Source organism: Apodemus sylvaticus, chromosome 12, assembly GCF_947179515.1.
Source record: "Apodemus sylvaticus chromosome 12, mApoSyl1.1, whole genome shotgun sequence".
NCBI classification, from domain to species: domain Eukaryota; kingdom Metazoa; phylum Chordata; class Mammalia; order Rodentia; family Muridae; genus Apodemus; species Apodemus sylvaticus.
In genome coordinates this window covers 69,739,621-69,757,018 of record NC_067483.1, presented here as the reverse complement: position 1 = coordinate 69,757,018, position 17,398 = coordinate 69,739,621, and the positions used below count along the sequence as shown (strand labels likewise).

The 17,398-nt window shown below is 40.2% G+C and overlaps 1 protein-coding gene across 4 annotated transcripts in view; it reads left to right on the top strand.

Annotated features, from left to right (window-relative positions):
• Dnm3 (dynamin 3) overlaps window positions 1–17,398 on the top strand; it is a 485,510-nt gene that overhangs the window by 137,073 nt on the left and 331,039 nt on the right. For all 4 annotated transcript variants that reach the window (XM_052200636.1, XM_052200637.1, XM_052200635.1 and 1 more), the window contains exons 5-6: window positions 15,701–15,799; window positions 16,370–16,530. In XM_052200636.1, coding sequence (XP_052056596.1) covers window positions 15,701–15,799; window positions 16,370–16,530 — 260 coding nt within the window. The remainder of the gene's footprint in view (window positions 1–15,700; window positions 15,800–16,369; window positions 16,531–17,398) is intronic.

Here is a 17,398-nt window from a genome sequence, read left to right as displayed (position 1 = left end):
AAGGGGCAGGTCTCCTGGAGCCTGAGAGCAAGCCAGTAGGCAGCGTTCCTCTCTGATTCTCCTTCAAGCTCCTGTCTTGAATTCCTTGCAATGGTTTCTCGTGACAATGGTCTATAACCTTTAAGCTGAAATAAACACTTTCCTCCCTAAATTACCCTTGATCAGTGTTTTATCACAGCAGTAGAAAGCAAGCTAAGACATATAATAAAATTTTCCTCGGGGGAAATAATTCAAATAATGATACATATTCTATGCAAATTCTATATTTGGTTGGGGAAATAAACTTGTGGCCATGGTCATAAAACATGAATGAATATGTTTGGAGTTTGAGGCAGAGAGAGAGGGAGAGGGAGAGAGAGAGATTTGAATTATCTTAAAAACATGAACAAAGGAGCCAAATTTGACAATGTAAATATGCTGTTAAGATGGAACTTGTTACTGTCCATATAGAAGAACAGGAAGATGTGGGTTACTTACACCAAAGTATTCATTCATTCCTTTGCCACTGGGGGTCACTGTAAAGACATGACTTGAAATTTAAAACTTCCTGAGCTGCTTTGTGGAATTAGGACCTAGAAACTTAATGCAGGAAAAGAAACACTATTCTCAGGAATGACTGAAAGAAAAAAAAGAAAAAAAAGCTTAAAACATATTCCTTCTATTTCTGTTGATTTAATTGCAAAGTAGTAACATGAATATTTTCTCAGAGCTTACCTTTACCATAATGTGAGTTACAGCAAACTGGAAACACTTAATTAAGGTGACCTTAGTATTATAGCATAAATGTGCTGTCAGGGATTTCTCTTTTCAAAATTCAAATTAAAAATACAACTAAAACTGGGTCTGGTTTCACAGGCAGGTCAGTCCAACTGATTGGAAGCTCAGGCAGGAGGGTTATAAGTTCAAGACCGGCCTGGGTGACAGAATGAACTAAAGGCCAGCCAGCTGATCCAGCTTAGGGAGACTCTGTCTAAAGTGAGAGAAGAGAGAAGAAAAGAAGAAAAGAAAAGAACATAAAAATAGAGCTGGAGGTGTTGTTTAGTGGGAGAGTGCATAATGTATAGCTCCCCTAAAGCCATAGGTTCACACACAAGCGTGTGTGTGTGTGTGTGTGTGTGTGTGTGTGTGTGTATGTGTGTGTATGGGGGGATTGGGGTAGATAAAAACTGAGAGAAACAGAAAAAGTGCTAAAGTTGCCTATGCAATCACATCTTACTCTTAGATTTGGATAGGAGCATTTGTTTTTAACATTCCTATTAATAAAGCAACTTTTAAGAATATTTCTATGAAAAGTCTGCAAGCCTTCTCCTAAATATACAACCAAAGTAAATCTAGCAGTATAAATAAAACACGATCCAGACCAACCAAATGAACCCCACCATTCCTCCCTCCGTCCCTCCCTCCCTCCCTCCGTCCCTCCCTCCGTCCCTCCCTCCCTCCCTCCCTCCTTCCCTCCCATCCTGCTCACTCTTGTCTGTATTCCCAGCATTTATTGAGTGCTTGCTGTATGCTGTGGATAGTGTGGATGGTATGGGTAGTAAAACCCTATTTTTTTCCAGCAAAGACAAGTGAAGTAAGAGGGTATGTGTGACTAGACCCTAAACCCTTACTGTAGGTATTTGGAAAGACTATAAAATTAGAATCGGGGTTGCGGGATGGAAGAGAGGGAGGTGGGTAATGTAGACCTCTGAGGAGAATTGTGTTGAACCGTTTGAGGATATCCTAAAAGACGTTTGAGAGGTGGGCTGTGGAAGAAAGGAGGGTATTAAAACAAAATAAGACCCATAAGTTTTAGGGAACTGAAGTGTTTCAGGGTTGGGGTTCTGGATAAGAGGGAGAAAGGCAGTGCATGTCTGTAACGAGCACAGGGACTGGAGACTAGGAACTGGGAGAAGAACTTTTGATTTATACCTAGGACAAATAAATCCAGGTTTTAGTCCACATAGGATGTGGTTGTGGAAAGAGGAACTGCCAATAGAGTGTGTAGGTGAAATGTGAGCGTTAAGGGCTCAGGGATGGAACAGTCAGAGACCCGCATGCACGTGTCTGCATACATACCAGCTCTGCCTGGAGAGTGGGCAGAGACCCGCATGCGCGTGTCTGCATACATACCAGCTCTGCCTGGAGAGTGGGCAGCTAAGGGTAGTGAGGAGTACTAGGGTGCTAACAGCCTCAGTGTGTGTGTGTGATTGTGTTCATGTTTACAAGTGTGTGTGTGCATGTGAGTGTGCACATGTGTGTGTGTGTGTGTGCTTGTGACTGTGTGTGCATGTCTGTGGGCTCGAGTGTTTGTGTGTGTGTGTGTGTGTGCGCATGTGTATGTGCAACAGCTAGGCCAGACTAGGAAGCAGCTGAGAGCTGGACCAAAAGCACAAGCTGCTCTGCTAAAACAGCAGACCACATGCCCAGGAACCTTTGCCTTACTAAGAATTTACACAAATGAAACAGTAACACCACAAGAATTACAAATTGAAGCAGAGCTGGTGGTTAATAGCACAAGACGAGGGGTCCTGCTGCTAGAGTTTGAGTTTCAGCTCGCTCTGTAAACTTGGTCAAAACAAACAAACAAACAAAAAACCAACATAAAAATAAAACAACAAACAAACAAAACAAAACATCAACCAACCAACCAACCAACCAAACCAACCTCTGGGAATCTCTTCCTTGCCCATTTTCCTTTATGTGAAGTAGAAATGGTGGTTCTTGCCTTCTTGAGGGAAACATAGCTTTCAATATCTGCCTGCTTCTCATAGGAACATAAGGCATTAAGGGCGGCTGTACGGTTCAGGCCTTTTCTTTCTTGACTCTTGGCTTCTCAGTATTTCTACATAAAAACAACTGTGCCTAGAGATTTCTCTAGACTTAGCTCTTAAATCTGTTTTATTCTTTGCTCCTTTGATACAAATGTAACACCTCTACCACCCAGCTCTCTCTCTCTCTCTCTCTCTCTCTCTCTCTCTCTCTCTCTCTCTCCCCCTCTGTCTCTCTCTCTCTTTCTCCCCCTCCCACCTCTTTGCCCCAGTTAGCTAAGACTACTGCAGGCTAGAGCCTCACACAGAGTGTGTACGTTGTGAAGTCGGAGTCCTTGTTCTGTCTGCCACAGCTGACAGAAATGTCGGGAACATTTCCATCACCCACAAAGATTCCCTTGTGCTAACTCTCAGGCCAGCCTCGACCAGCCCACCACACTGTTGGCCCCAGGAAGTCAGGGAAGCAGCATTCTGTCTTTGCACATTTGTACTTTTTAGAGTTTTGCTGAGATGGGGTGGCATATGAGTCCTCATTATGCCTGGCTTTCTCCTGAGATGCCTCCACTGCCACAGGCCTGGCCAGTCATGTTTCTGGGCTGCTGACTTGCATTTTCCTGAGTCGGCACCATGTTTTGACAATGCGTTTATCTGTGAAGACAGCGTTAGGCTATTTCCAGTTTTGAATAATCACCAATAAAGCTGGCACAGCTATCAATGAATGTGGCTTTTACATTCATATGTTATTCCACTTGTGAAAACATTAACATCTGAAGAGCCCCACTAAAGGGATGTCCATTTAGAGGCTGCACAGTGTTTATCTCCAGTGTCAGTAGCTGTCTTGGGCGTCGCACATGCTGACAGACATTAGCGCTTGCTAGTTTCAGTAGCTCTCATTTGGATGCCCTGCGGTGGTACTGCCCTGCCTTTCTCTGGCGTGCACCGCTGACAGTCAGTCTGTGCCACCGTTTGTCATTTGTATGCACTGTTTTATGAAATGTATATTTGGGCCTTTTGCCTACTTACTTATTTCTCCCCTTCCCCCCCGCTTATTTATCTCATGTTGCTGGAGATTAAGACACACATTTTCTAAGTAAATTCTCCCCCTGAGCTGCATTATTAACTCCTTTGCCTATTTTTAAATTAAGCTGTTGTCTTCTTAGAATTAAGTTAGGAGGCCTTCACAGTACATTTTTTCTTTAAATCTTTAAATTGTGAATGTGTTCTCACACTTTGTAGTTTACTGTTTTATATTCTTAAACCTTGACTCTAGAAGAAAATAGTTTGATTTGAATGTTCAGCTCACCAGTTTTCCTCTTGCAGTGCATACTTTCTTGAATTCTCTCCAGGTTTACAGAAACTTTTCTTCCTTGCTTTTCCTCTAGAAGTTTTATAGTTTTAGCTTAAATTTCAGTCTGTGATCCTTTGTATGTATGTGTGTGTGTGTGTTGTGTGTATACAGTGAAAGATCAGAGACTCAGTTCTGGAATCATTTGTATATTAAACAAATTATCTCTTCTCCATTAAATTACACAAATATCTTTGACCAAAGCCAATTATACATGTATGTATATGCATATTCATATATTATATGTTCGATATTTTATTGATGAATTATTTTATCTTTATCTATAAAATTCACTGCATTATTACATTTGTCTGTATAACTATCCCTGTGCCTGTATTACATTCCTATGATTATCATATATATCTATGATAATATATATCATAGATATATACATTTATGTATGTGTGTGTGTGTATGTATGTATGTATGTATGTATGTATGTATACATTCTTAGTTTGGCTTTCATTGCTATGAAGAGACACCATGACCAAGGCAGCTTTTATAAAGGCAAACATTTAATTGGGGCTGGCTTATAGCTTCAGAGGTTTAGTCCATCACCATCATAGCAGGAAACATGGTGGTGTCTAGGCAGACATGTGGCTGGAAAAGGAGCTGAGAGTTGTGCATCTTGATTGACCAGGAGAGAATGACTTCCAGGCAGCCAGGAGGAAGCACTCTTCTGTAATGGGTATAACCTGGGCATAGGAGGAGACCTCCAAAGCCCACCTCACAGGGACAGACTTCTTCCAACAAGGTCATACCTCCTAACAGTATTCCTTTCTATGGGCCAAGCATATCCAAACACCATACATACATGCATGCATGCATACATACATACATATCCACACATATATACTATGATGTATAATAGATATGCTATGAGTTTTTCAGTTTCTACAAAAATTTTTCTAGGTTTTTACTTGGAATAACATTAACTTTGTAGCTCCTACTATCTGACATGTTATTTTCTATCCACATGAGGCTATTGAATTTTAAATTAGTTTAAAGTATTTGGTACCATGGCTAACAGCTTTTCTCTAAGAAAATCTCACATGTGGGGAACACTTTTATTATAATAATAAGTTTTATTGGGTAGGACAATTACATACTAATGTGGAAAAAATAATATTAACAGTATTGAATGCTCCAATCAATATGTGTGATTTTTCTTTTTATTTAATTCTTTTTTTAAATTTTTTTTTTTTTTTTTTTTTGAGACAGGGTTTCTCTGTGTACCCCTGGCTGTCCTGGAACTCACTCTGTAGACCCGGCTGACCTCGAACTCAGAAATCTACCTGCCTCTGCCTCTCAAGTGCTGGGATTTATTTAATTCTTTTTATCATATATAATTTTTAGTTTACATTTTTCCATATAAAATTCATTAGATGAATCCCTAGTATTTTATATCTTTTGATTGCAAGCATAAATACAGTATATAGGTTCTTTTTATATCTTAATCTTATTTTTGCTGTCTTAATAAATTTACTTGTTTGGCTCTCATAGATTTTGTTGGTTCTTTGAAATAGTCTACATATAGAATCATGCTGGGTCTAAATTTTTTCTTTCATCTGAGACAAACAGTTCCTTTTTCCTTCACAACTGCATACATTTGACTTTCCCTTCTTGCTTTGGCTGAGAGCACCAGTAAAAGTTGAGTTAAAGAGTGAAAATAAACAATGTAACTGATCTTTTCAAAAAACAAGCCTTTGGATTCAGTGGATTATTTTTGTTACTTATTTATACCCATTCCGTTCACTTACACTCTTTATCACTAATACTTACACTTCTTACCTCGGATTTAATTCCACCCGCCTCCAGTTCCATAAGGCAGAAGCTTAGATTGGTATTTTTAGAGCATTCATTAGTTGGTGGTAGTGTTTGAAAGCTTCTCAGCCTTAGTGTAGCTATTTACCAAACATTTGATATGGTGAGCTTTCACTTTATTCAGTTTAGAGCACAGATGACTCTTCACATATAACAAAGCTATAAACATAACCAGAACAAGTTGAAAATAACATAAAATTTAAAGTGCCATCAATATACGTAATCTATGGAACAGCAGTATAGCTTAGCATCAAAACATACTGCCGAAAACTGGCTGTTTACTTCTCGGCAGACTGAGTTAGTTGTAGATTTCTGTCATTGATTATAATCATAGACCCATATGTTGTACCACAGATACCCAGTGCAGAAAAGGATCAAAATGTAAAATTCAGAATATGGGTGAATGTGTCTGGCTTTGTACTGCCATAGAGTCCAAACATCCTTGGGTTGGTGAGATGGTTCAGTGGGTAACGATACTGCTGCCCAACCCGATGACCCTGGGGTCCCTGGGACCCACATGGAGAAAGGAGAGAAAGGACTACTGAAGGGCTCCACATGTGTCTTGTGGAATTTGTACACATGCCTAGATACATACATATAAAATAAATAAACACAAATAAATAATATTTTAAAAATCATTCTAAGTTGAACCATAGTAAATTGAGGATTGTCTATATTATAAACTTTCCTTGTGACCTCTTTTATAGTCCATGTTTGTTTCAAGACCTATTCCCTAATTTCAAAATAGTTTGCAATTATATAGAAAGCTTTCTGATATGAATTTATGTATGATGTATTTTTTAAAAAAGAAATGATGTAGGGTTTTTTTGTTGTTGTTTTTTGTTTTGTTTTGTTTGTTTGTTTTCCGAGACAGGGTTTCTCTGTATAGCCCTGGCTGTCACTCTGGAACTCACTCTGTAGACCAGGCTGGCCTCAAACTCAGAAATCTGCCTACCTCTGCCTCCCAAATGCTGGGATTAAAGGTGTGCGCCACCACTGCCCTGCAATGATGTAGTTTTTTAAAAGTATGTGTATGCATGTGCATCTGTGTAGGATTATGTGCACATGAGTGTAGTACTCATAGAGGCCAGAAGAGGGCACCGGTTCTCCTAGAGCTAGACCTACAGGCCACTCAGAACGGCTGGTATGGGTGCTGGAACCAAAACTTGAGTCCTCTGCATGAGCAGCAAGCACTTTTAAGCACCAAGCATCTCCCTACCCCTAAATGTTAGATATTTTGAATTTTACTTTAGTGAGTTCTGGGTTTTATTGCTTTCTTTAAAAAAAATTGTACTTGGTTTTAGAAAGTAGCTACATTACCTGAAGATCAGTTTGTTTGTTGTTGTTTCTTGCAGGATTTTCATGTTTTCAAAGTCTTAGTCTACAGTAGTGTTTCCTGAGGTTTGGCCCATCTCGTGCCTCCTGTGTCCCACTTCCAGGTCCCGTCTGTGGTTGCCAGTAGGATCTTAAGTGGCTCCCATTGCTATGAAAGCTCATGGCATTATTTTCCTTAGAGCATCCTAGATATTTTCTTTTATCTGCCAGGCACATGGAGTTTTTTACCTAGTGCGTCCCTCTGTTTACAGGGACTTGAAGAAGCCCCGTGAACATTTCTGGAGCTCTTTCTTTTCTTGCCTCCTTCTTATCTGGTGCACGATTCTGCGAAGTCTTAACGTCTCAGTGTCTTTAAATGCTAGCCTGTGCTTCCTGAACTAAGCATGACTAATGGTGTCTCCTTGGATGGCATCTTCCTATTCACAGCCTGAAAAGTGCCACCAGGTAGCAAGTGGCTGCCGAAGTATTTTGGTTTTCTTCTCTCACTATCACTGTTCTGTGAAACAAGGTGGTCAGTGCCTGAAACAGTTTTCATATTAATGCATGTCTAGTTTCATAAAGTTTGTAAAAGAGAGGTGTGTCCAAGGCTGGGGAGATAATATTTCAGTGAATAAAGTGCTCGACATGCAAACGTGAGGACCAGAGATGAGGTCCCTGGTACCCACATGAATGTTGGCCGGGTGTGATAGCCTGTCCACAAGCCCAGCCCATGGGAAGCAGAGACAGGTGATACTTAGAGAAGGCTGATTGGCTAGAACAGCTAATTCTAGGTTCAAAGTGAGAGATACTGCCTCAGTATATATGACGGAGAGTGATGGAGGAAGAGACATAGCCTCAACCTATGATCTCTACATGCATGTGATTACATGTGCTTGTGCATGCCTTCTGTCATGAGCACCCATAGACATGAATGCACATACACACACACACACACACACACACGCACGTACACACACACATGCACAGATACACACAGACTCACACTGTACAATCAACAAAGAAGAATATATCTGAATTCCATTATTATGGTTTGAGGCAGAAATTTTTGATGATTTGTTTCCTGAAAAATTCTTAATTGACTTTTGTTTCTTCTATTATTTGAGTCCTAAGTACATGTGAGATTTTAAAAGATCAACAGACTTAACTTTATAGATTTCTTTGAATCTCTTGTTTCTATTTACAAGATGATAAATTTCTTGCATGACTAATATATTTTGGGAACATTTTGTTTTAAGTGGCAAGGAACAATCAAGACAAAAAGGCACTCTGGATATTTCCAGCAGTAGCTTTCCCAGGTTATCATGTGCATCCAGACGGTAGTCATTTTGGAAAACAGATCAGCTTTCTAACTGACCTGCAGTAACCGTTTCTCTGCCTCTCAGCCTTTCTATGTCAGGTGTTCATTACGGCAGCTCTCCTCTTCAAAGATGGACCACACATTGATGCACAGTATTAGTCGGACTCAGGCGTAAGTGCAGGCATCCTAGATGTGCTGTCCTTCTCCATGATGTCATTCACAGAACCATACTGCTTCCATCTTGCCACCATTAACTACCTTATAATCTTTTAGGACTCTATCCAGCAAGACAAAAGGCAAACAGACATTTAGGGACAGACATGGGAAAGGTCGTATGGACCAATTCTACAAATGGCATATACCAGTTCTGCATGTATCCCTTTAGCTCAATCTCAACCACAGGATTGATATAAGGCACATGGCTACTCACTTGTAAATGAGACTTGGACACTAAATTTAGCCCCGTGCTAGGGGAGAAGGAGGAGGCCTGTGCCGCTGACACACAGCAGGAGGCTTAGGCGCACATGGGTCAGTTTTCTCTAGTTTTCCTCAGTTGTGTTTTGGAGTAAAATGTCTCAGTGAAAGAAACACTGAAGGCAGATTTTCTTGCTTTTGAAATAATCCTTTGTTCTTTCTCTCTCCCCCCTTCCCCTTTTCGTATATATTTCTCCCCATTCTCCTTCTTGGGCATTAGAATTTCCCAATACTTGGCTTTTTCTCTGGACTATTCTGGTGAACAAGAACAACATGGCGTCTCTGCTGCCAGCATAGCTTTATACTTTGCACTTAGCATCTGACTCAGTGACACGTGAACTAATGATGACGGATGACTTTGAAAATCAGAAGAACAGTTTTCAGAAGAGTTAGACATAGCAAGAAAATAAAACTCATGGAAAAAAGAGGTTAAACTCTTCCCATTCACTGCTGGTTGCTTTCAGAAATAAAATATTCAATAACCATTGCCAAACAGAAAGAGCTACATTTATTTCACTCCCAACTCCACCTAAACCTAAACCATGCACAAACTGAAGTACATATAAATTAATAAGTTTAAAATTTTTCTGTGTATATTTTTGTATTCCTTCTATAATGACTATTTTTTATTGTTGTTATTTAACTGTGTACTCTGTTCCAGATTGCTTTCCCAGCAACTGATAATGCTGGCTCGGCCTCACTCCACTTCTTAATTAGATGTTTAGTAGCACACATGAATGGAAGAAGTGGCAACATCCTTATAATCAATCACTGTGTACTGGCGGTGAGCCTAGGTGGCTTGGGAGAATTTTATCTTGGAACTACTTCTCTAGAACTTGTATTTCAACTTGTGTATGATCCTGATAAAAATAGATAACATTGTGTTTTCAGTAAGTTATTTGGCTCATAAACTAAATTCGCACTGTATTTACCACCTATATGAATGATTTACACACACACACACACACACACACACACACACGCACACACACGTGCATACACGTGCATACACGTGCATATGCATATGTACAAACATACACACTTATGCATGCCTACAATGTGGAGGTGTCTTGCTCTGAACTCCTGTGGTTTTTACAGTGAAGTATGTCCAGCAGTGTTTAGCTTCTTCTGCTTCAACACTGAACACTAGTTTACTCATCTGTTGGGACATCAGTTGGGAAACCAAGCTTTATTGTCCTGGGATAATAACATTCCCTTTAACGGCCCCAAAGATTGCCTTATGGAAGCACAAACTAGGCTTCCCCACTCTAAGTCTGACTCTCAAGGAGGTTTCCTGTTCTGTTTCTACTTTTGTAAAGCCAAAGTGTTGTTTCTTCACAAATCTATTTGGCAGCATCATTCACTGGGATCTTACCTCTGACAGATGTGCAAGGAGTTGTTGCCGGGCTTGGCCATTTATACTTTTACCTGTTGTGAAGATGGATCTGAGAAGTTTGCCTGCCAAGCTAGACTCCTGCTATTCTAGCTTAGCTTCCAGAGTCATTATCTTCTCCCTTTTTGTGATGACCCAGGGTGCACATACAACTTCTTTAGAAAGGAGTGTGGCTAATAACCAGTAACCAGTCCTGGGCAGCAGGAAGCTGTGGTGTGTGACTCCCCAACTGACAGACTCAGTTTCCTACTGATCAAGAAACGAATAGCCCAGAGCTAAGAAGGGGGATAAGGTCCCTTCATAAGTCAGAGCACTGAACCTCCTGATGACCTAAGTGGCAGTTTTGGAGATGTCTGTGCCTCCTCAAGGTCAAGCCCAGGGCTACGGGTTCTCAGCATCCTTTATTGGAGAAAAGCACAGTGGAGACACGATAGTGAACATTTTAGCCACTCTGAACTTGCTTTATCAAGAGGGTAAGGAGTGTTCTTAACCTGTAGTCAGATCTTCAATCACCACTAAAGACACCACTTCCTAATCTGGAAATCACTCCCATCTCCAGAATTCTGACTTGCAGCGAACCTCGAATACTATCTGTAGAGACATGGAAGTAGATGTTGCGACTAAACTGTCACAGAACACAGCTATTACTTATAGAATCTGAGAACTGAGATGCAGAAGAATTAGTCTGATTTAACATGGAGCAAGGTTGTTGGATTTATTGAACTCCAGCTTCTCGGGTAGAGGCTGTGGACGCCTCCACCCCCCCCCCCCACTGCCCCAGGCTAGTGTGTTTCCCTCTCACTCCTCCTCAACCTGTGTCACTGTATCTCATATGGTTTTCATTTTGAGTTCCTAATGAGACTGGCACAGGATCAGGGATCAACAATGTGTTTTGTTTTATGCAGGTCTTTAAATTCCCAGGGGCATGCCTGGAAAGCCTTTGAAATCTCTTTTGACAATGGCTTTTTGAGAGCCATCAATGCAGGCCTTGGTTCTGCCAGCAAGAGTTCATTCATTGATTATTTTAAGCTGCCTATTTATGGAACCAAATGTGAAGAAAAGGAAACAGGCCTCTTCTCATTTCTGGTCCACCACCTCACTAAGAGAGGGCTTGGCTGCTTTTCCAGAAATACAGTAGGAAATAGATGCTTGTGACAAGCTTTTAAAAAATAAAATTCTACATATATATTTCTTACACATATACATACACATTTAAGATATATTTAATATATTACATATTAATATTACATTATATATATATTTGATTCCATCCCTTTGACTCTGTCCCTCATGATTTCTGATTCCCTGTAACTGTTGAGGTTGGTATCTGCCTCCCTGTCTCTATACGATAGGTTTATATTGCTACTTCTCAATATTTAAAAGCTTTGAATTCTTATTTGACTTTGTAGTGTGGAGGAAGAAAACTTAAAAGTCCTTACATCACTCTCCCGTTATCTACATGCACCTAAACAGAGAGGCACATTTGATTTCAGACCCAGATGGAGGGGAGAAAGATGAGGGATAAGTAACACTAAGGGTGTTTGATAAAGCCATAGTAGATGATTTTATATTCACTTAAAATATATATAATATATATTATATATATTAATATTTATATATAATGCAAATGTAATTAAAATCATGCCACTTGGGACAGTGCTTCTCCCAAAACTACAGGCTATCCAACAAAAGCCTCAGGGGCAGGCATGAAAAACCCTTGAAGCTACTGGATAAAGGAATTCAAGACGCCCCTCCCACCCCCCAAAACCAAGTAGGCCATTGGTCTTGGTGTCTTCCAGAAAAAGGAGGCGCAACCCTGCTGCTGAAGACACCACACAGCTCCTAGTTCTTGTTTCTTCTTAAAATTACCCCTGTGTTTTGTAGGGTACCACTTTACTAGGTACCTAAAAAATAAAAGGAGCTTAAATATTCTGGGATTTTTTTAAAGACTATAGTTAGGTTTTGTTCTTTTGTTGCATTTATTGATAAATTAGAATCTAGGCTATTTTTCTTCCTTTTGAATTTTGAAGCAATTTCTCTGTTGCTTTTGGGTTTCCAGTTTGCTTCTGGGAAGGCTGAGATGGCTGTGACTCCCAACCATTTCCATGTGGCTTCCTTTTTAAACGCATCTGGCAGAATTTCTGGAACATTCTGTTTCTACTGGTTTGAAATCTGACACTGATGTGACAACTTGCTTATGTTCTCACTTTGTGCTGGGCACTCCCTGAGTTCATCCAACTTCTAAAATCGTACCTTTTACTTCGGGGACATTCTTCTTGATTAAGATCTTCTCAGTCTCAGACTATTCCTGCATGGGCTCTCCCCTCTGCGGCACTAATTGTTTAGGCATTGTATCTTCATAAATATTTATTTATTTAGACATTTATTTATTTTTAAAGATATTTTCTGCATACTCATCAATATCATCTTCTGACCACTATACTAACATTGTCACCTCTGCTTTATCTGAGCGTATCTATGGTGTTTGATTCTTTACAAACCACAGACTTCTTTTACAACAATGAAAATTTCTGTCTTTTTCATCCTTTGCTTTGTGTGTGGAACTCATACAGTTACAATGCTATATGACAACTTTTTCATTCGTGGTGGGATGCATATGTATAATAGCAGTCTTGTGAGATCATTATGGAACTTAAAAATCCTCAGAGCCTAGTGACATCATTGCCTTTAAAGCACCACACTGAAACTCCTTCCTCATGTTCATGGTGATACTGCTGTGGATACGCCCACTATTCTGTCAATGTAAGGAGGGTATCACATGCTCAATCACATATGCACATAAAGCTTGGTAATGGTAATAGATGACTGTGTTGTGATTTATTTACTAAGAGCTATTTTCTTTTTTAAAAAAATATTTTTATTGGATATTTTCTTTATTTACATTTCAAATGTTATCCCCTTTCCTAGTCCTTATCCCCCCCCCCCCGCCCCCAGAAATCCCCTATCATACCCCTCTTACCCTGCTTCTATGAGGGTGTTTCCCTACCCACCCACCTGCCCCTACTTCCCCACTCTCAAATTCTCCTACGCTGAGGTATCCATCAAGGCTTAAGCAGGATCCAAGGGCCTCTTTTCCCATTGATGCTAGACAAGGCCATTCTCTGCTACATGTGTGACTGGAGTCTTGGGTCCCTCCAGGTGTACTCTTTGGTTAGTGGCTTAGTCCCTGGGAGCTTTGGGGGGTCTGGTTGGTTGATATTTTTGTTCTTCCTATGGGGTTACAAACCCCTTCAGCTCCTTTAGTCCTTTCTCTAACTCCTCCATTGGGGGAGCTGAGAGCTTGCACCTCTGTATTTGTCAGGCTCTGGCAGAGCCTCTCAGGAGACAGCTATATCAGGCTCCTTTCAGCAAGCACTTCTTGGCATCCAAAATAGTGTCTGGGTTTGGTGACTGTATATGGGATGGATCCCCAGGTAGGGCAGTCTCTGGGTGGCCTTTCCTTTAGTTTCTGCTCTACATTTTTGTCTCCATATTTGCTCCTATGAGTATTTTGTTCCCCTTTCTAAGAAGAACTGAAGCACCCACACTTTGGTCTTCCTTCTTCTTCAGATTCATGCAGTCTGTGAATTATATCTTGGGTATTCTAAGCTTTTGGGCTAATATCTACTTATCAGTGAGTGCATACCATGTGTGTTCTTTTGTGATTGGGTTACCTTACTCAGCATGATATTTTCTGGTTCCATCCATTTGCCTAAAAATTTCATGAACTCATTGTTTTTAATAGCTGAGTAATACTCCATTGTGTAAATGTACCACATTTTCTGTATTCATTCCTGTTGAAGGACATCTGGGTTCTTTCCAGCTTCTGGCTATTATAAATAGGACAACTATGAACAGAGTGGAGCATATATCCTTGTTATATGTTGGAGAATCTTTTGGGTATATGCCCAGGAGAAAGTAGGGAAGAGTCTTGAACACATGGGCACAAAGGAAAATTTCCTCAACAGAACACTAGTGACTTAAGCTCTATGATCAAGAATCAACAAATGGGACCTCATAAAATTGCAAAGCAACTTTGCAAAGGACACTGTCAATAGGCCAAAACAGCAACCAACTGATTGGGAAAAGATCTTCACCAACCCTACATCTGACAGAGGGCTAATATCCAATATATACAAAGAACTCAAGAAGTTAGACGCCAGAGAATCCAATAGTCCTATTAAAAATGGGGTACAGAGATAAACAAATAATTCTCAAATGAGGAATACCGGATGGCAGAGAAACACCTAAAGAAATGTTCAACATCCTTCGTTATCAGGGAAATGCAAATCAATACAATCCTGAGATTCCACCTCATACCAGTCAGAATGGTTAAGACTAAAAACCTCAGGGGACAGCAGATGTGTTTAGGATGTGGAGAAAGAGGAATAGTCCTTAGTTGCTGGTGGGATTGCAAGCTGGTAAAACTACTCTGGAAATTTCCTCAGAAAATTGGTCATAGTATTATCTAAGAGCTATTTTCTTCTGCTAGTCATCAAAAGTGCTGAGGGGCCAGGTTACAGATCAGTTGGTAGGGTGTATGCCTTGCCTCACAGTTCCTGAGTGTGAGCTCCAGAACTCACATGCAAAAAGCCAGGCATAGTGTTGCATGCTTGCAACCCCACGGCTGAGAAAGCAGAGATAAATGAATTCCTGCATCTTGCTTACCCTACTTAGTTCTAGAGCAACAAGAGAGCTTATTGATAGAGAAAAAGAAGGAAGGGTCAGTGGTTCCTGAAGAGAAATACCTGGGGTTGTTTCTGGATGTCCACATGCATGAACACAAACAAACATGCATACCCCTACACACATGTGCATGCACATACATCAAGCATAAAGCCTTATCCCATCTTAGACTGGCTGCAGGCTAGTTGCATTTCTTACTTATACCAGGCCCCACTGAGACACTGCACCGAGCCACTTACTTTATGTAAATATATTCTACGATGATTGCATCACACAGTGATGAATTCTATACACAACCCATCTCTCAGAACACATCCCTGTGATTAAATGAAACATGGCTGTATTTAGAAGTGCTTTTGAGATATGGCTGATTTTCTCTCCTGGATGGAAAATTATCTCCTGGATAAGTGGGTTTGTAAGCCCTCCCCTCTTATCACACAGATAGTCAGCAGACTTGTGTGACCGAAGACTGGAAGCCAAGAGAGCTACAAAGAAACAGGGATGAGAAGGGCCTGGATTATGAGCCTTACATGTAGTGCTCATAGCAGTGCTTTCTGTAAACTATATAGTGAGAATTGTGTTTGCTGATGATACAGGTCTGAGGACCATCGGCGTTATCACCAAGCTGGATCTCATGGATGAAGGAACGGATGCCAGGGATGTGCTGGAGAACAAGCTTCTGCCTCTTCGCAGGGGTAATGTACTGCGCTTTCCCCAGGCCTGCCTTTTATAATACAGCAGAGAAACGACTGGCAAGCCACGGGGAGGCTTGGCTTTACATCTTCCTCTGTTAAAAGGGAGTGATTTATTATTAGGAATACTTTATATGGAATGGCACACTGTTCCCAAGTGTTGTATTAAAGAACATTTCAGGAAGAGAACTATGTCTTAAAATAACAGGAATAGGAAAACAGGGAAAGGAAGGAGCTCAGAGGAAGGTTATAAATATTCATCATGGCTATATAAATATACACCGTCTTAAGTCTGATATTTACTTGCCTGCTATATGATACAACAGTCGAGATATAGTTTCTTAAAGTATATAGAGATTTAAAAGGTGAAGGATATTATTGTGTTGATGTTAACAACCTATCAATAGCCAAACCAGTGGCATTTATTCAACAGTAAGATCTTAGATGAAATGTTGTAAGAAGGCACAAGCTTTAGGCCTTAAAACTAATTTTGCCTGGTAGAGAGCCTTGAAGTTTCTCTAGAATAAATAGCAGGAAGTGTGCCAAGCCGCATGGGTTTGTGTTTCATTTCAGGCTATGTTGGGGTGGTCAACAGAAGCCAGAAGGACATAGATGGAAAGAAAGACATTAAGGCGGCCATGCTGGCAGAAAGGAAATTTTTTCTTTCTCACCCGGCGTATAGACATATTGCTGACCGTATGGGGACCCCACACCTCCAAAAGGTCCTGAATCAGGTAAAACTATTCGTTTAAGCAGTAAGTGTAATTATAAAAAGTGTAGATTACCAGAATGAACATTTCTTATTATAAGATTTTATTTTGTCCAGGTAAGATTCACTCTGCTATTGATAATAATTTATCAATACTAATAATTTAGACCCACACGCTTACCATTCTCATTGAAATGAATCCACCTCAGTATTGTTGATACTATCCAAAGGAAAACCACACTTTGATTTAGGAACAGTGAACAGGAGACACATATGAGCATGTGCTCACCAACAGTACACGGTATCTTTGGATAAACTTACACAGCCCTGACAAGGTAGTCTCTTAGGATCTGTTTCAAATGTCCAGCTGGGGTGGTTAGGTTCGATTCTTGCATTAACTGTTTTATGGTTTTATTAAATCTTTATTGGTTTTTTAATTTAAAATATTGAAACAATAAATCTTCATGAAGTAATCATTGATTTCCACTAAGCTAAAACATCTTTTCCAGAGAACACGCTCACTCAACATAAATAGACTTGGAATTGGCATTCAGCCTGCCCTCTTCTGTGCATCACATACATCATTCCCAGAAGTCCTCAGTATACTTACTTAACATACCTTCTTTCCATAAGGGAGTTGAACATCTTAGCAAGCATAGGTAGTCAATAAATACAGGCTTCCTTCCTGAGTTTCCACTCTATTGACTTACATTGCGAGTAACTTCTGTCACAAATATCCTAACAGTCTCTATTTGAACTCGTCTTTATGAACGCAGTCTGCTAATGAGTCAGGGATAAAAGTTCTGATGTTGGCTCCTTGAAGGAATCAGAGGAAGTTGTCATGGTAACAGTAGCTGATATTGTATCTGAGCTACTTGGACAAAACAACTGAG